Raw genomic sequence first — 19,714 nt, forward strand, 5'->3', positions numbered from 1 at the left:
AAACAATAAAACACAACTACCTCAATTCTCAAACACACAGAAGTGACTTTTAGGACACAAGATGACTTAATAGGTAAAAAAAAATCAACTCACATTATTATTCCTAGAATCATCCATAGTAGTTATATCTGAAGGAATATAAACTGTCTAGCAAGACCATTGCTTACTATAATTACATTATCATTTCCAGATTCACTACTATTTTTACTTGACCCCATAAATAACTTTCAATTAGCTGATATTTATAAAAACAAGATTTTCAATATTTAAGATTTTAAAAAATTTAAGTATAGAGCCAGAATAGTCAAACTTTCTTTATTATTTAAAGTGATTTTTTTTTTTAGCAACAAGGCATAGAGGTTTAGTTAGTTTGTTTTGTTTGGCAGTGCTAGGAATCAAACCCAGGGCTCACACATTCACACATGCTAGGCAAACACTCTACCACTGAACTAAACCCCCAGCCCAAGAAGTTTTTTTTTTTTTTTTTTTTTGGTATCAGGAATTAAATCCAGGGGCACTTAACCACTGAGCCACATTCGTACCCCTTTTTACTTTTATTTCAAGACAGGGTCTTGCTAAATTGCTGAGGTTGGCTTTTACTCCTGATCCTCCTGCCTCAGCCTCCAGAGTTGCTGGGATTACAGGAGTGTGTCACCATGCCCGGCTCCAAGAACTTTTTAAAAGCAATTTGCTCTTCACTTAGGATTGGACAGTGGATACTATTTAATCTCCCTTCTGAAAATTCTTTACACTTTAGTTCAAAATTTAAACACCTTCCTATAAAATTTGCTCAGGAAGCATCTATCTCATCTCTCTTCCTCACCAAATTTCAGATATATGGCTATTGGATTTTCCTTTTCAAAATCAGTATGTATTTCATTGCTTTAAAAAATAGCTATTACCTGGGCACGATGGCATATGCCTGTAATCCCAGTGGCTTAGGAGGCTGAGGCAAGAGGATTGCAAGTTCAAAGTCAGCCTCAGCAACTTAGTGAGACTTTAAGCAACATAGTGAGACCCTGTTTCAAAATTAAAATAATAATAATGATAATAATAAGAGATGGTGATGTGGTTCAGTTATTAAAAGACTCTGGGCTCAATTCCTGGTATCAAAAACAAAAGCAAAAACAAAACAAAACAAAAACTTCAAACCAAAAACAGTAGCTATTACACATGCAGTGCTTTAAAAGTAGCATTATAAAAGCAGAATTAAGTATTCTTCAGTAGACTACCATAAATAATATTCTGGACTTTTTACATGGAAGTGGGAAGACATTTTAGAAGCAATGAAATTATTAAGTTTAAAATCAATAAGCTAGGCATTATGTGCACATGAATCTGTTATCTCTCTCTCTCTCTCTCTCTAAGTATGTAATTTATGTATATTCCCCCTTGCTCATTTCCACTTTGGGCAACAGCAAGGTGAGCCCACAGATAAGTAACTAATCCCTTCTTTTTTAAAATATTTTTTAGATGTTGACAGATCTTTATTTTATTTATTTATTTTTATGTGGTGCTGAGGAATGAACCCGGTGCCTCACACATGGCAAGTGCTCTACCACTGAGCCACAACCACAGCTCTGATTAATCCCTTCTTACAGATAATTCTAAATATTTGAATTTGCCCTCTATTGATTTCATGGCAAGATGAGCATATCCCCCATTCCACCTCTCCTTATCCCTCTGCCTGGGAAAGATGGCAGAGCAAAGCCACCTCATTCTCCACTAGGCTGACAACTTCCAACTGGGAATGAGAAGGTGACGGGTTAGGTAGATAGATAGCAGGACTAGTTACTCCTATGCCAATTAGTAAACTCTGAAGGAGATATGTGGACCCAATTATTGGCCCTAGTTGGGAATGTAGAGTGCTTGCCTACCATATGTGAGGTCTTGGGTTCAATCCCAGTACTGCAAAAAAAAAAAAGATTTCCCTATTTTACCTACCAGCATCACTCACAGTAAACATATTGAACATTTTCCTTTTATCCCTCCTGAAATTTTCTCTGACCACACCAGCAAGTATGTGAGTATATTTATGCATATATTTATTTATCCAAAGGTAAAAACCAGCATGTTTTCTAATAATTCTTTAAGGATACTTAAGAATGGTTTTAAAAGACTTTTTTTCCCCCCTGCAGTACTGGGGATTCAACTCAGGGGCGGGTCTCTACCACTGAGCTACATCCCCAGCCCTTTTTATTTTTTGAGGCAGGGTCTCACTAAGTTGCTGAGGCCAGCCTTGAACTTGCAAACCTCCTGCCTTAGCCTCCTGAGTTGCTGGGATTACAGGCACCCACTACTATGACTGGCTGGCTAAAGGACTCATAAGATAATTATCCATTTAAAATTTGTATTGTTACAATTATTGAAGAATGAATGTGGTGTTTAGTTCTAGGTTATGATGCATTGTGAATGTCCAGAAATACATATACAAACACAATAAAGGGCATTTTAAGATACAGGTTTTTTAGGGGATGTGGCTCAAGCGGTAGCGCGCTCGCCTGGCATGCATGCGGCCCGGGTTCGATCCTCAGCACCACATACCAACAAAGATGTTGTGTCCGCCGAGAACTAAAAAATAAATATTAAAAATTCTCTCTCTCTCTCTCTCTCCTCTCCCACTCTCTCTTTAAAAAAAAAAAGATACAGGTTTTTGCAAAGAACTTAAAATCAGCCTACTACAGTGATGCAGCCACATCACGTTTATAGCAACTCAATTCACAATAGCTAAGCCATGAAACCAACCTAGGTGCCCTTCAATAGATGAATAGATAAAGAAAATGTGTTATACATACACAATGGAATATTATTCAGCCATAAAGAAGAATAAAATTATGGCATTTGCCAGTAAAGGGAACTGGAAAATATGCCAAGTGAAATAAGACAATCCCAAAAAACCAAAGGCCAAATGTTCTGATACGCAGATGCTAACACAAAATAAGGGCAGGGTCGGGGAGTAGAAGTTCATAGATTAGACAAAGGGAAATGAGGGAAGGGAAAGAGGTATGGGAATAGGAAAGACAATAGAATGAATTGGACTTTCCCATGTTCATTATGAATACACAACCAATATACATGTACAACCACAAGAATAGGAATTCATACTTCATGTATACATAGTATGTCAAAATACTCTCTACTGTCATGTGTATCTAAAAAGAACAAATTAAAAAAAAGTGAATGGGAATTTAAACCTAAAAAAAAAAACAAAAAAAAAAACTGGATACAGTTTTTTGGTTTTTTGTCTTCCTTCCTTCTTCTTTTTTTTTTTTTTTTCCTTTTTGGTGCTAGGAATCAAACCCAGGATCTCACACAAGCTAAGTACATGATCTATTACCGAGCTATACCCCCAGATTCTAAACATACTTCTTTTGCAGTGTTGGGGATGGAATCCAGAGCCTTGTGCATGCTAGGCAAGTGCATTACCACTGAGCTACACTCCAACCTTCTGTTTTAGTTTTTTTAAAATATATTTTTAGTTGTTAATGGACCTTTGATTTCTTTATAAGCAGTGTTGAGAATTGAACCCAGTGTCTCACACATGCTAGGCAAGCGCTCTACCACTGAGTCACAACCCCAGCCCGTTTCATAGTTTTTTAAAAACAGAACAGGGAGGAAAAGCATGAGAAGAAGATTACCATTAAACAGGGTGGAGAGGTGGGAGGGAAAGGGAGAGAGAAGGGGAATTGCATGGAAATGGAAGGAGACCCTCATTGTTATACAAAATTACATATAAGAGGATGTGAGGGGAAAGGGGAAAAAAACAAGAGAGAGAAATGAATTACAGTAGATGGGGTAGAGAGAGAAAATGGGAGGGGAGGGGAGGGGAGGGGGGATAGGAAAGGGATAGGAAAGGCAGCAAAATACAACAGACACTAGTATGGCAGTATGTATAAATGTGGATGTGTAACCAATGTGATTCTGCAATCTGTTTACGTGGTAAAAATGGGAGTTTATAACCCACTTGAATCAAATGTATGAAATATGATATGTCAAGAGCATAGTAATGTTTTGAACAACCAATTAAAAAACTCATTTTTTTTCTCTTAGGACTTATACCTTATCCTGTGGCAGAGATAATTACATGAATTCATTGGTGTGGTAGACCTGTTCCTACCAGCTTGCCAGGTCAATTGTGTACATTTCTTCCCAATTCCTTCTTCAGAAACTGTAGGTCAGTAGCTTGAAACTGATCATGGTGGGAGCATTTACACCATAGAAACCAGCAAATGCTAGTATCAGGGCTTCCCACCCTGCCCTCCAGAGCCAGGAGTTAAGCATTCACTAGCACACTCTCCTCCTATATACAGTCTTCACTTTTTCCCTAAGTTTTTCTCATTGACAGGTTAGAGGCATTATTAGAACCAGGGTAGGTGCATTATTAGTATAAGTGGAAGTAACAGGAACAACTCTGCGCTGGAATGTACTATGATGGAGTTGGACTTGAGTCTATGACAAAGAAGCTGAATGCTGGGAATAGAAGAGCTCACAAGACAGGAAGAGCCCAAAAGTCCGCCAAATCACAGAATCATCATATCAACACTGAACTGCTTATATTTGGAAAATTTTATGATAATTTAGGCCACTGTTATTTTAGTTATTAAAGCAGGTAGATACCTAGTAAACATATGTTCCATTTACCATGTACACATTGCAAATTGTTTTAAAAAAGTTTTCTAAGTGGTTAATTCTAGAAATATCCAGAGTAAGTCTGGTCTAGAATTTGTGGGATAAATGATATCTTCTATTATATACAGATACATCTCTTAAAAACACCAAAGGTGGGCTGGGGGTGTGCTCAGTGGTAGAGCAGCTGTCTGATATGTGCTAGGCACTGGGTTTGATCCCCAGCAACATAAACAAACAAACAAAAAACCCTAGCAATGGTATTAAATTATGTATTATACTATATTTTAGACCTTTTCCCATATTTAGTCATGACTACCCTCCACCCCGTTTTGGTACCGAGGACTGAACTCAGGGGCACTCAACCATTGAGCCACATCCCCAGCCCTATTTTGTATTTTATTTAGAGAGAGGGTCTCACTGAGTTGCTTAGCACCTCACTGTTGCTGAGGCTGGTTTTGAACTCCTGATCCTCCTGCCTCAGCCTCACAAGCTAATGGGATGAGCAGCTGGGATTACAGAAATGCTGGGATTACAGGCACACACTACAGTGCCTGGCAACTGGTTTGCTTTTATTATGCATCTAATTAAGCACGCATCCGTAAGGAGATAGAAAATTATCTAGAAATAGAATTGTTGGATCAAAAAAGTATGTGAAATAAAATTGTCCTTCAGTAAATTTACATTAATTTATGTTCCTATATTTCAAGTTTCTCTTCCCTCTGAATAGAGTGAATACTATATTAAATTTAGTCTTTGATACAATCTGCTGGGTGAAAAAATGAAATCTGTCTTGATTTCTATTTTTTTATGGTACTGGGGTTTGAACCCAGGGGCAGTTAAACAGGGAGCTATATCCCCAACATTTTTTTTTTTTTGAGACAGGGCCTTGTTAAATTGCTCAGGGCTTTGCTAAATTGCTAAGGCTGGTTTTGAATTTGCAATCTTCCTGTCTCTGAATCCTGAGCCAGATTACAGGCATGTGCCACCACACCTGGCATGATTCTGTGTCTCATGAAAGATCCTACACATTCTATAAGGCTATTCCTATTTCTTCAGAGAGCTGCATATTTTTATCCAATGCCTGTGTACATCCTTGGTCACTTGCTAAGCGCTCTCCTTTAAAAACCTAATTTGTATACATTATTACTTATAAAATATAAATAGAGGAATTTAGTCTTTTGTAATAGGTATTATAATTTTCTCCTCTGAGTTTCTTTGGCTCGTTTTGTAGTTTTGCATTTATAGGCATTTTAAGTTTTGGCTTGGTCAATGGGTTCCTTTGTAGTTTTTTCCACTTTAAGATTACAAAAGATACTCACATGTGTTTTATTATACAGCTTTCATAGCTTTATTAACAAAAGTAAAACAAAAAACCCTCTAATTTCTTCAATTCACTCTGGGAAAACCAATTCGGAATACTGCGGGTGCGTGCCCTCCCCCACGGCTCCACGGGCTCCCCCTCCCTTTCCGTGATTCCTTTTTCCCCCCATGACCCCCTCATGCCCCTGCTGCCCGCATCTATCCCTTTATCCATCTTCCTCCCCACCCCCACTCCCAACCCCATGGTGCTAATACTAGTCAAAGAAACAAGGCATGAACAAAAGGAATGAAGGTAAGGGCACACAGCTTCATAGATTCCTTGACTCTACAGGTGGTCTCCTATTTCTTGCCAGGCATGCAGCCTAGTACAGTATCACCCCTCTAGATTCTGAATTTGTCTACGATAGCTTAAGTGACAATGGGGATGGTGGAACAAATTTCTTTCTAACCTTCTCATCCATTAATAATTTGTCTATAAGCACACACGAAAACTGTTACAACTTTGACTGTCTAGAGCAGGTTTCTTAACACTGGTACTGCAGGCATTTCAACAGGATAATTCTTTGTCGTGGGGGATTGTTCTATGCACTCTAGGACATTTAGCAGTACTCTTTCCCTATACCCATCAGATACCAGTAGCACCCTTCACTTTTCCTACATTTCCTAGACACTGTATTTATACAGACAAGCTTTATTTTCCTTCTTTTATAACAGCTATTTTATTTTTGCTTTTTTTCTATTACACAGGATGTATATATAACGTGTTGAAAATCAATATGCAAACAATATATTCTCTATCTGAGCACTACTCTAACAAGCAAAGAAATCACACTGGATGATAACATCTGGTAATATTTCTTGGAAAATAAAATTGACCAAAATAGGCTCAAACTGACTAATACTACCAAATCATCTAATGTTCAATGTCATTCAATTCAATGCAGCTTAGTTATGCAAAATGTATTAACATCAAAGAATACAACCAAAATTAAGACAGCAAATAAAAGTTACTTTTCTTCAGCAGGAAAATACCTAAGTATGTAAATGTTCATTCTTTTAAAGAAAACCTCTGCAGTCAAACTTATTCACCTCCAAAAAAAAAAAAAAAAGAAATCAAAACAGTATTCCCAAACATATTTCTAAGAGTATAAAGATGAACATTTGGAAAATAAAAATTTAAAATATAGGCAATAAGTGAACTTCATATTTTTAAGAATGACAAAAGTCTCTAACTCAGCTTGTACAAACTGTCCTTTGATGTCAGGCTCATCAATCATTCTCCTGTAGGGAAAAACCTTCACAGAAATATCATTACAGAAAAAGGCAGTGAGTGCATTTTAGCAATATTATGCTACATAAAATTTGCTTTTTCAGAAATATTTTAACTTTTACTATTCTATCAAAACATGACCTTGCATATTCAGGATACGTTTTCCTTTTTTCTTGGAAAACACCTTTTTTTTTCTCAAACAACAAAGGGCAGACATACTCTCAACCATACCAGTGGAAGATACTTCCCGAATTGGGGAAGGATCTTTTTTCACTGGCTTGTCTTGTTCTTGGCATGCGTTAAGATATGCGACTTCAGGTTAGTTGATTGAGCGAACTTCTTATTACAGCCATCGAAAGGGCACACGTAGGGCCTGTCTCCGGTGTGGATTCGTACATGGGTGCGCAAGTTGAAATCCAGAGAAAACCGCTTTCCGCAGCCTTCAAAGGTGCACTGAAAGGGCTTCTCTCCAGTGTGAACCAACTGATGTCGCTTTAACTTGGAGCTCTCAACGAAAGCTTTGCCGCATTCTGCACATACGTGGACTCGGGGACCGTGGATGTGCAGATGTTTTCTCATAGCAGAATTATCCCTGAACATCTTCACGCAGCCTTTATGAGGGCAAGCGATGTTTCTTGGGCCATCTTCTTTGGGTTTTTTTGGCTTCATTCTGGTAAATTCTGCCAGCTGCTTGGGATCAGAGAGGTCAATACCTGGTATTCCTTCGGGAGGAAGTTTCTTCCCTGTCATGTACTCAGAATAATCAGGAGGTGAGTTTTCAGTCTGTCCTTGAACCTCTGTGCCCTGGTTTCCTTTGTCAACTGAGGACCACATAGTGACAGAGAACTCTCCCTCCAGGGTTTGAATCTGCACCTGCTTCTGTTCCCACTTCTTACTGCCCAGTTCAGAGCTGCCCTTTCCTACCTTGGCCTCACTGCTGGCATTCTTGCTGCTGTACTTGCCACTCCGGCTGGTGTGCTTCCCACCACTGTGACCATAGGCTGAGGACTTGGTAGAGCCAGAAAGAGATGCTAGGGTCTGCTGGAAACTGACATCTTCACTGCCGACTGGGTCAACCACTTCGCCCTCGAGCTCATTGTTGGCTGGCAGGTTGTCTGCATCACAGTAACCCACCACCTCCTCTTGTGTCTGCACCATGATCATTTCCTGATCGTGGTCTCCGTGGCCGGCAGTGGGAGTGACCAGAGGCTGAAGTGCAATTAGCGGTGGGTGGTTGTGGCCACCGTGGACCCAATTACCGCTAATATCCTCGTACACTTCAATGGTTTGCATGGCCATAGTCTCCAAAGGAACCGTTTCCACATTAATCTGGTGCAGTTCTACAACATCTACAGGCATCTCCAAATTTTCTGTGGTAATGTAGATAACGCTGTCTGAGGACATGGCAGAGACTTTGCAGTGGTCTCAGCTACTCCGCAGCTGGTACAGGCCAGGAGATGGCGGAGAACCACGGAGAATGCAGGTTCAGGTACAAAAGCACGAACTGCAGAGGAAGGCACGAGCTTGGAAAGTGCCTGTGCTTGAAGAAAGCGTGGGCTCTAAGGCAAATTACAGGCGGTTGAGTCAGAAGACGCTCGTTCTTCTGGGAACACCAAGCGCATGCGCCTGGGCACCACACGCAGGCACTTCCGGCCACTGAGCAATCGCGTGCCCACGTCTATACCCACGTCTATGCCCACGTGCTCCTCTATACCCACGTGCTTGTGCTCGCGTATTCGCATTGAACTTCCGGCTTTCTTGCCCCGCTACTGTTGTTTGAACGTTAATTTTGCTGTCCAGATCCTTACTGCATTTTTCTGCATTTCAGTTGATTTTGTAACCCCCCTAACCAGGCTTATAATTAAGTATCTGGGAAAAAAAGAAAAGCCACCCATTTTTAATATTTAAGTTTCTTTATTTCCTCTAATTTAATTGCACTGATCCACATTTACAGATCAACATTTAATAGTATCAGCAATAGTTAATAGTGGGATTCGTTGTCTTGTCCTTTAATAGAAATGCTTCTAAATGTTAAACCAGTATGAAATATACAGTTATTCCTACTTTTAGTATTTTACAAATTATAAACAGATTTTGAATTTTGTTAAACACTGTCAGTATCTTCTGAGATGAGGAAAGTTTTTCCCCTAATGGTGAAAAATATTTACTACAGTCAAATAGATTTCCTAATGATGAGCCATCCTTGCATTCTTGAGATAGGCCATATGCTTATAAATTTTCTATGCTATACACCAAAGATATATCATTGGTATATTGACTTTAAAAAAGTTTAAGTTTTGCTGGGGCAGTGGCACAAGCCTGTTATTCCAGCAACTTGGAAGAAGGAGGCAGGAGGAAAACAAGTTCAAGGCTAGCCTCAGCAACTTAGTGAGACCCTGTCTCAAAACAAAAAATAAAATGGGCTGGGGATATGGCTCAGTGGTTAAGTGCCTCTGAGTTCAATCCCTGGTCCAAAGAAAAAAGGAAAAGAAAAGAAAATCTATACATTCAAGATTTGAAAGAGCCCGGAGTGGTGGTGCATACCTGTAATCCCAGTGACTGGGGAGGCTAAGGCTCCTGATCGCATGTTCAAAGCCAGCCTCAGCAACTTAGCATGGCCTAAGAAAATTAGTGAGACCCTGTCTCTAAATAAAATACCAAAAAGGGCTGCAGAGGTTAAGCAACCCTGGGTTCAATCCATGGTAATACAAAAAATTAAAGAATTCTACCTGTGAATTTTATAGGGGCATTCTTCATCAACTTTGTTTTAATTTTCTCTGCATTAGCTGTCAATTCCCACACTAACTAATTCTGTCTATAGATGCTTCCTCCCATCATTTAATCTTTTTTTCCTTCAAATAACTCTTAGATTTAACAGTTCTAATTTTATTTTTTCCATTGTTTTCTGACTCTATTCTTTTTTTTTTTTTAGCACAAACACATTTATTTACTAACCAAAGGGATGATCTTAGTTAAACTAACACTTTGAAATAGTTGCATGTAAAATGTTTGTGATAGAGATAATTGAACACAGTAATGAAAAAAAAAAAAAAGCAGTCTGGAGATTGGCTCATTGAACTGAGCTTCTTCATTCTTTCAGCTAATTCCTGTCCAAAGTGATGATGGAATTTTTATTCTACTTTCTCATAGACTCGAGTACAGGTAACATTATTCATGACACACTCCACCACTAACTTCCCATCTTTCAATTTTCTTGTTACTGTGCTTTCCTTCCCATCCCATTCCTGATGCTGAGCCAATGCATCGTCAACAAAGCTGCAGACCGTCTGAGTTTTTCTGCCATCAGCTGTAGTTTCTTCAAACTTCTCTCCCAGGGTACAAGAAAATTGTGTTGTTTTCAAAGTGCTTTCAGTTTTTATGTTGAGCTTCTGGCCGTCAAGGGTGATGATACAATCTGGTTTGGCCATTGCGCCCATTTTCCTCATAGTCAGTCCCACTCCTAGTTCTTTCATGTAGTCATCAAAGCCTTTGCAGTCCACCAGGCGCCATCTTCCTTCCAGCTGCTGAATAGTGGCCATGGTGGGCGCGGGCGGGCTGGTGTACGCGGCGAGGGGAGCTGCTGGGAGGCGGATAGCGTGCTTTGCCTGCCTCTATTCTTTTTCAAAAATTGTTTTGTAGTTGTAGATGGATAGACTTTTATTTTATTTGCTTATTTTTATGCTAAGGATAGAACCCAGTGCCTTTTATGTGTAGGCAAGCATTCAGCCACTGGGCTACAGCCCCAGACCCTATATTCTTATTACTTCTTCATTCTAAAAACTATTTTATAGCTCTTTTCCTACTCTTCATTTTTTTTTCCTTTTTTTCGGTACTAAGGATTGAACTCATGGCTTTAGCCATGCTAGGCAAGTGCTCTACCACCAAGCTATACCCCAGCTCTTCATACTCAAGTTGAATATTTAACTTATTTATTTCCATTTCTAATTGCATAATAGTCACCTAAGATAGTGAATTTTCCTTATGGCAAACTTTTAGCAAAACTTCACAACTTATTCTGGTAAAATGATTTAATTATCATCATTTTTATACTGCAATTCTGGTTTTAAGTTGATCTAACATGTGATTAAAACAAAATTCTAAATTTCAGGTGGTTTTACTTAAGTTCCTACTATTATTTTGGTAATTTATTGAAGACTTTTTTGTGAACTAATACATGGTCATTTTTTTTTTTTTTTTTAATTTCACGGGCACTTGAAAGTAAATTGTCTTCTGTGTTTATGTTATAGAATTTGATTTACCTATTTTACTAATTTGAGCTTCCAAAGCTTTTCTTTCTTATACTTATCATCATGTGTTGAAAGATGAATATCTTTATTACATTTGTTTCTCCTTGAGCCTTTTCCAATTTTTTGTTCTAAGGTTTGATGGTTTGTTACTTCATACAACAAGATTCATAACTATTGTTTATTTTATTTTTTAAATGTTTATTTTTTAGTTTTTGGTGGACACAATATCTTTATTTTTATGTGGTGCTGAGGATCGAACCCAGTGCCTTACGCATGCCAGGTGAACATGCTACCACTTGAGCCACATCCCGAGCCCCTACTGTTTTATTTTTCTCTTTCTTTCTTTCTTTTCTTTTTTCTTCCTTGTTGTATTGTGTATTGGACTCAAGGCTTCCGCATGCTAAGCCAATGCTATACCCTCAGCCCCACTATTATGTTTTCATATTATCTTATATTCTTCATTATTACAAAGTGATCCCTGTGCCTCACTTAATGCACTTTGGATACATCACATATAATGGAGTATAATTTCTCATTCTTCTGGCTGTCTGGCACTATTTATTTTGTGTGTGTGGTTCTGGGGATTAGAACCCAGAGGCCTTATGCATGCAAGGCAAACACTCTACCAACTGAGCAATATTCCCAGCTCTGGCATTCTCTTTTAATAGGAAAATTTATTTCATTTCTATATACTGACCAGATAAATGTATCTTTTAAAAGGTTGTTTTTTTGATTTTTTTTGTGGTTTTTTTTTTTTTTTTTTTTTTTTTTTTGGTACTGGGGATTGAACTCAGGGGCACTTGACCCACTGAGCCATATTCCTAGCCCTATTTTGTATTTTATTTAGAGGCAGGGTCTCACTGAGTTGCTTAGTGCCTCACTTTTGCTGAGGCTGGCTTTGGAATCCTGCCTCAGTCTCCTGAGACACCTGGCTTATTTATCTTTTGATGATATCAGTTTTGTTGACCTGTTTCATGCTTTCACTATTGTAATTTGAAAGTTTTATGTGTATCTTTAGATCTTGTAGTGTTTACATTTAAGTGGTATAGTCAAGCCTCTATTTCTGATTTATCAACTTCAGGTAGACTCTCTTTCCACTATGATGAAGTTGAGAACATTAGTACTTAGACTTCCTGTTTTTACTTTCTTCACCTCCAATTTTTTTGGACAGTTGTATAGTCACAGTCTGTTCAAGGATTGCAAGTTCAAAGCCAGTCTCAGCACTAAGCAATTCAACGAGACCCTGTCTCTAAATAAAATACAAAATAGGGCTGTGGATGTAGCCCAGTGGTTGAGTGCCCCTGAGTTTGATCCCTGGTATCCCACTCCAAAAAAAAAAAAAAAAAAAAAAAGAATTACACTCTTGCTTAGCTTCAGTTATTCCTTTTAAAGAGGTGCAGAATTGTGAAGAATTTGTCATATACTAATTTAACTCAGATGGATCTATGTATCCCAGAATTTCTTCCTATGTAGCTGTATATCTCCAAGTGATTCTGTTTCTCTGAACTCTGACAATGCTAGAAGTCATTATCCATCCTGCCCATCCTTGAGTGCTATCTCTTCTCCATTTCTGAATTCCTTTATCTCTTGGTTGATTCTTCAAGTTCTCTTTTGATTTGAGCAAATTGCCCTGTATTTCAGCTGAAGTAACATTCTTCATAGTTTGCAGGCTCTGTTTTTCTTTTATTTTGTAGTGCTGGGGATCACAGGAACTAGTACATGCTAGGTAGGTGTTCTGCAACTGAGCTATATCCCCAGCCCTTGGTCATTTTCTGCGTCAGTAAAAACAAAGCTTTCTTCTGTGTTTTGTTTTTTAAATTTTAACCATTTGTGTTGTTTCAGTTGGTCTTAAAGAAATAATTATAAATTATTTTATTGTACTACTACTTTTAAGGAAGCCTTATAAGCTGAGTTTATTAACCAAAAGATGTAATTTTTGATGTCAGTACTTTCAATAAAACCACTAACCATAGAAAACTAAAACAAAAACCACAGATGAACGTTAAAAAAAAAAAAGAAGAAGAAAAAGTCGTCTATTACCTGCACAAAATATCCTTAGCTGCTGAACTGGTGATATAAGTTGCAGATGGGTAGTGAACAGATCCACAAATGCTCCAGGATAAATTATGAAGAGAAAAATCCCAAAGCCATTAAACCGAACTTGTTCCCTAAGAAATCACAAGAGAAAAAGGAATTTACTAATACTATTGCATTTGTCAGATTAATAATTTATGTAATTTTAAAAAATCACTCTAATTTCAAATTTTGATTTGAAAACCAAGTCCCTGGAATCTAAAAAACTGTGTTGATACAATATATAATCATGATTTTAGAATAGTGTAGTATATATTTGGCTGTCTAAGAAATTAAGAATTATATAAGACAGATAGCATTCTGATATAGACTAACTACTTCATTATGCTGAATAATAATTGAAATTAGACATATATATATAAACAGATGGTTATTGCTGAGAAATTAAATGATAATAATTTTTATGATTTTATATGAACTATTTTTAGAGAAAGACACAGAAGAATATATAATTCAAGTAAATTATCAAATAATTCTAATTATCTTAGCTATTACAAATAGCAGGGGAGATTTATTCCTATTGAGGTAATGTTAAATATTTTTGAAAATATATAATGCTCAGATTGTCCTTAAGAGAACTATTTTTATCACTTCATTTTCTAAAATAAGCATTATACTAATAGTCTCATAAGACCAAACAGCTACTCTAAAAGAAAAGCAGCACCCTAATATATTGTACTGTCAATATTAAATATATAAGACAATACAATTTACTTTTTTGGCAATTGAGATTTTATTAAAAAATTAATTACCCAAGTTATACTATTAAGTTGTTAATAACAACACCTCTATATGTAAACCCTAAAAGACTGCAACATAAAAGCAAAGGTGAAAGTTAAAATAAAAGTTAATTGCCCTTTAAATCACTACCATGCACATCTGTGCAACAGTGTATGTTCTGTCAAGATGAGGATTTATTGCCAACAGACTCTAGTTCATAAGCAACTGGACAATAAGAAGCAATCAAGTTATTTCCTTTAAATAGTAGTTTGCCTTTTCTCTCGGCTACATACTCAAAAGGATGAAACACATTCCTGTGAGCATGCTTGGTTATGGCAGTAATTATCAGCAGGGTGACAAGGAAGTTGTGATGTACCTTCTTTCCACTATAATTTTTGTTGTTTTTGGCACAAGGATTGAACCTAGAGCTAATCACTAGGCTTAATTATTAAGCCGCATTCCCAGCCCTTTTTTTTAATTTTTTATTTAGAAACAAGGTCTTGCTAAGTTGCTGAGGTGGCTTTGAACTTGTGATCTGAACTGCTGGGTTTACAAGTGTGCAACATCATGCCTGGCTCCATCGTGATTTTATAATTTTAGTAGGCTTTTAATTACTCAGGTATAATTAGAATGATTATACTTGGGTATTAAAGACCACCAAGACACGATTCTCAAAGGAAGTCCTAGGTTTCATCCTCTTCTTATCTTCCACTTGAGTTTCTAGATAGGCTATGATATTTGTTAAATCAGCATTTTTAGTTTTCTTACTCTAGCCAATACTGCACATGACCAGATACAGGAAATTATTTCAGCTAATAAGCCAAAGAAAGTACCAAGGTGGGGGCTGGGGTTGTAGCTCAATGGTAGAGTTCTTGCCTAGCATGTTTGAGGCACTGGGTTTGATTCTCAGTACCACATATGAATAAATAAAGGTCCATTGACAACTTAAAAAAAAAGAAAGCAGCAAGGTGTGTGGGGGAGATTGAATGCAATGGTTATGATTCTAACCCAATGACAAATAGAAACATTAGCTTTCAAGATGGGATGAAAAACCTTGAAGCACCATGAAGCCACAACCATGCCAGCAAAAGGCAGAAAGACACAAATTATAGATATGCACATTCATCAATATATTAATCTTTTCTAGAAAAAAGAAGCTACCTCAAAGTAATACATGAGGGAAATGCACTGGGCAATTTCCAGAGAAAGACTAATAGTTATTAAATACAACAGATTTTAGTAACTAACCCTCCTAAATGAAAAGCTTTTTTGCATGTAGTAGAAAAGAACAAAGATAAATATCATTACCTAATAGCTGCTATTCCATGTCCAATTTCATGTACAACACCACTAATGAGAACTGCAGCGAAGAAATAGGTCAGTTGATTGACAGGTAAATTTATTCCAGGAACCTGTTTATAGACACAACATGGCAGTAACTGTCAGCTGGAGGTGCAAGGGAGCTTGGCCACCAAGAGATAATGATATTCACTGTGTATTAAAGCTTAGACATCCAAACTGCATGTTATGTACACTAAAGATAACATGAACATTAATGATTCACTTATCTATACCATAATTAAAAGCAGAAACACAGTCAGTTTCTGAATTGGCAGTTTGTCTGGAACAAGCACAGCACCAATACAAAGTGAAAAGGAGACACTAGGTTAAAAAGTTGGAATTTTATTGGGGCTGGGATATAGCTCAGTTGGTAGAGTGCTTGCCTTGCATGCACACAGGCCCTGGGTTCAATCCCCAGCATCATACACACACACACACACACACACAAAAAAAAAAAAAAAAAAAAAAAAAAAAGTTGCAACTTCAGCTTCCTGAAGTGTTCACCATGAGAGAGCCCAGCATAGTGGCAGGGAGTATAGAGTGACAGTGAAGGAGGCAGCAGTTGATCCATCCTCAAAGGCTGGATACTTGATTTGAGGATATTTGTTAAAATTTATAGTCCTTAAAAAATTATAAATCCTTCCTCTGAATTGTTACTGTATGGTTTTAAGTACTTATGTGGAGTGATTCAGAACACCTGCCCATGCCCCAAATTAGTGAGTTTCATTTTAATATTCTTAAATTATAGGACAGCTGATAATGAAAGCTAGTGTAATAAAACATCTGATCAGTGTGGGAAAACAATGCCCTTCATTGCTTCTATTCAGTTTGTCAATTATATTGGTCAGAAAATAGTACCAAAAAGATACACACACACACACACACACACACACACACACACACACATATATATATATATATATATATATATATATAATTAAAAAAATATATTTTATTAATTGTTCATGGACCTTTATTTTATTTACTTATTTATATATGCTGCTGCAAATCAAACCCAGTGTCTCACACATGCTAGACAAGTGTTCTACCACTGAGCCACAACCCCAGCCCTATAAATTGAAATTTAATGCAGAAATTAAGACACTTGGAACACAGCTACATTATGGACACAAGGAGCAGGAGTTGTCTTGCAATCATGTGCCCCTAAAATGTTGTGCATATAAATATTGATACATATATAAAGGAAGTTTGCTATTATAAGAGCTGGATATTATAACATTCTTTTAGTTAGTCCACAGTCTTCTCATAAGGTAAATGATCACTCCCAACTTACACTATGTTTTAGGGAGAGATTATCTAATTTCCATAATGAGCACCTATTTCTCACAGTATAAGAGTTGTGACCCAAATGTTATCTTTCTGGAGAAAATACCATCTTTCATTCATTATTATTATTTTATTAATTGAGAATGTTTAAAGAAGAAAAACTGGAAAACTTAAAGAAAAATTGAAGTGTATAACCCTGCTGGCCAAATACAGAAAAAAAATTTTTTAAAGTTTTCAATGCTTTCCTAAGTCCTTGAAGCCCCATCCCCACCTCACCACCCCCCCCCCGCCCAGCCCTTGACTGAACACAGGGGTACTTACCCACTGAGTCACACCCCCACTTCTTTTTTTTAAAGATTTAAAAAAATATTTATTTTTTAGTTGGACACAATACTATTATTTATTTATTTTAATGCTGTGCTGAGGATCAAACCAGGGCCTCTCACATGCTATGCTAGGTGAGCACTCTACTGCTGAGTCACAACCCCAGCCCATACCTCCAGCTCTTTTGTTAAAAATATTTTGAGACAGGGTCTTGCTAAATTACTTAGAGCCCCACCAAGATGTTGAGGCTGGCTTTGAATTTGGGATCCTCCTGCCTTAGCCTCTAGAACTGCTGAGATTACTGGTGTGCACTACTGCGCCAGGCTTAACCCGAGTTTTAAGAGTCACATTATGGTCTTTGAAATGGAATGCTGTGCATTTAATTGTTTTAAAAGTTTCTGCTCTTCTAAATAATATGATAAAGATATGGGTACATATACCCAAATATTTTGGGGGAATAAATTTTTAGACACACATAGTTGTTAAGGACTCAGGTTTTGGAGGTATATTGCTTGGGCTCCAGGTCCTGACTATCAATAACTAGATAAATGACCTTGAAGAAGTTGGCATATTATTCCTCAACATTTCAATTTCCTATATCATTAAAATGGAAATAACCAAATTTGCATAAAAGGGCATTTTGAGGATTAAATGTGCTAATCTTTATCCACTAGTTAACATTATGCCTCACAGGAAGAAAACAATTACTCTCAAACTTTAAAGGATTTTTGTGTTGGCTTTGTCTCTATGACCAAAATACTTGACAAGAACAACTTAGACGAGGAAACTTATTTTGGCTCACAGTTTCAGATTTTTAGTCCATGGGCAGTCGACTTCATTGCTCTAGGTTGGAATGAGGCGGAATATCATGGAGGAAGGATGTGGCAGAAAAAAGTGTTTGGCTCAAGGAAACAAGGAAGCAGAGAGGGTTTGGGGGAGGGGCTAGAGGGAAGATACACCTTTCTAAGGCACACCCAGTGACCCATCTTCTCCAGCCAAGCCCCACACCTATAGTAACCATCAAGTCAGTCCATTCAAACTAGGATGAACTGATTAAGTTACAGCTCTCACAATCCAATCATTTTACCTCAGAATATTCCTGAATTAACATAGAAGTTTTTGGGGACGTGTCATATCCAAACCTTAACATCTTTGATACATACTATCACGCTGTTCTTCAAAAGCCAACCCTTCCATAAGCTTGGACAAGCTCATTTTATTCAAATTTGTGATGGAACTACATTTTTTTGTTCACTAGTAAAACTGAAATTCCCTCATATTTTTGTCAATATTTTTGACATTTGTGAGTTGCCTACTTATGATCTTATGACCTTTTTTTTTAAATCCTAAAGTATTCATCTTGGGGGGGATAGATTGCTTGTCTAACATGTCTGAACCCTTAGGTTCAACCCACAGCTCCAAAATAAGCAAAATAAATATTCGTCTTTTCCTCACTAATATTTAAGATTACTTCAGATATAGCAGTCCTTTGTAATACATCACAAATGTATTCCCTAGTTTGTCTTGTAATCTTATCTTGCTTTTCGTTTATAAATAAATTTTATGTAGTCAAAGTCTATCAAGATTCATCATTTCCTACAATACTGGGAGGTGTTTTTTTTTTCTTTCTTTTATACTGGGGATTGAATCCAGGGGAGCTCTACCACTGAGCAACAACCCAGTCCTTTTTTAAAAATATTTTTTTACTTGTCAATGCACTTCATTTTATTTATTTATATGCAGTGCTGAGAATTGAACCCAGTGCCTCACACATACTAGGCAAGCACTTTACCACTGAGCCACAACCCCGCCCCATTCCAGTCCTTTTTAATTTTCATTTTGAGCCAGTGTCAGCTAAGTTGCTGAGGCTGACTCAAACTTGTGATCCTTCTGCCTCAGTCTCCTAAATTGCTGGGATTATAGGAGTGCACCACTGTACACAGGTAGGAATGAACTTCAATGTCAACTATGGACTCTGAGTGGTGATGACCCACCAGTGTAGGTTTGTCAATTATAACAAATATATAACTCTGGTGGGGTTTGTTGATTGTGGAAGAGGCTGTGCATATGTAGGGGTTGGGAGGTATATAGGAAAACTCAATATTTTCCTCTCAATTTTGCCAGGAATCTAAAACTCTCTACAAAAAAAAAAGCTTTAAAATAAAAAAAAATTAATACTTTGACATTAGTTTTATGCCTTCCTTGTTCTGTGTTCATATAACAATAATCTGAGGCTCTTTCTTTCAAAGTATTTTATGATTTAAAGTTTTAATTCCAACTCAATCAGAATTTATTCAGCAGGAGTTTCATTTTTTTAGGATTTAAAAAAATTTTTTTGTACTGGGGATTGAGCTTTGCGCATGCTCGACAAGTGCTCTGTCACTGAGCTATATCCACAGCTCCAGAGGAGTTTCACTTTTTTTAATATTTATTTTTTAGGTGTAGATGGATACAACACAATGCCTTTATTTTTATGTGGTGC

General features: G+C 37.3%; 3 protein-coding genes across 3 annotated transcripts in view; all 3 read right to left on the reverse strand.

Moving 5' to 3' along the window:
- Positions 1–19,714, reverse strand: part of Mbtps2 (membrane bound transcription factor peptidase, site 2) — a 46,133-nt gene that overhangs the window by 16,303 nt on the left and 10,116 nt on the right. Inside the window, exons 4-5 of the mRNA XM_005334814.5 lie at positions 15,589–15,692; positions 13,507–13,634 (exon numbers count right to left, since the gene is read on the reverse strand). Of these exons, the coding sequence (XP_005334871.1) occupies positions 13,507–13,634; positions 15,589–15,692 (232 nt within the window). The remainder of the gene's footprint in view (positions 1–13,506; positions 13,635–15,588; positions 15,693–19,714) is intronic.
- Yy2 (YY2 transcription factor) lies at positions 6,201–9,620 on the reverse strand. Its single transcript, XM_005334813.4, has one exon. The coding sequence runs from the start codon at positions 8,621–8,623 to the stop codon at positions 7,490–7,492; it is 1,134 nt and encodes a 377-aa protein (XP_005334870.1). The 5' UTR covers positions 8,624–9,620; the 3' UTR covers positions 6,201–7,489.
- Positions 10,221–11,240, reverse strand: LOC101971250 (fatty acid-binding protein 5). Its single transcript, XM_040269535.2, has one exon. It carries the CDS (start codon positions 10,756–10,758, stop codon positions 10,351–10,353), a length of 408 nt encoding a protein of 135 aa, XP_040125469.1. The 5' UTR covers positions 10,759–11,240; the 3' UTR covers positions 10,221–10,350.

This window comes from Ictidomys tridecemlineatus, chromosome X (assembly GCF_052094955.1).
Source record: "Ictidomys tridecemlineatus isolate mIctTri1 chromosome X, mIctTri1.hap1, whole genome shotgun sequence".
NCBI lineage: Eukaryota > Metazoa > Chordata > Mammalia > Rodentia > Sciuridae > Ictidomys > Ictidomys tridecemlineatus.

What these genes read in the sequence shown, in the direction of transcription:
- Yy2 (XM_005334813.4), bottom strand. Translation starts at nt 8,623, where the DNA reads ATGTCCTCAGACAGCGTTATCTACATTACCACAGAAAATTTGGAGATG.
- LOC101971250 (XM_040269535.2), bottom strand. Translation starts at nt 10,758, where the DNA reads ATGGCCACTATTCAGCAGCTGGAAGGAAGATGGCGCCTGGTGGACTGC.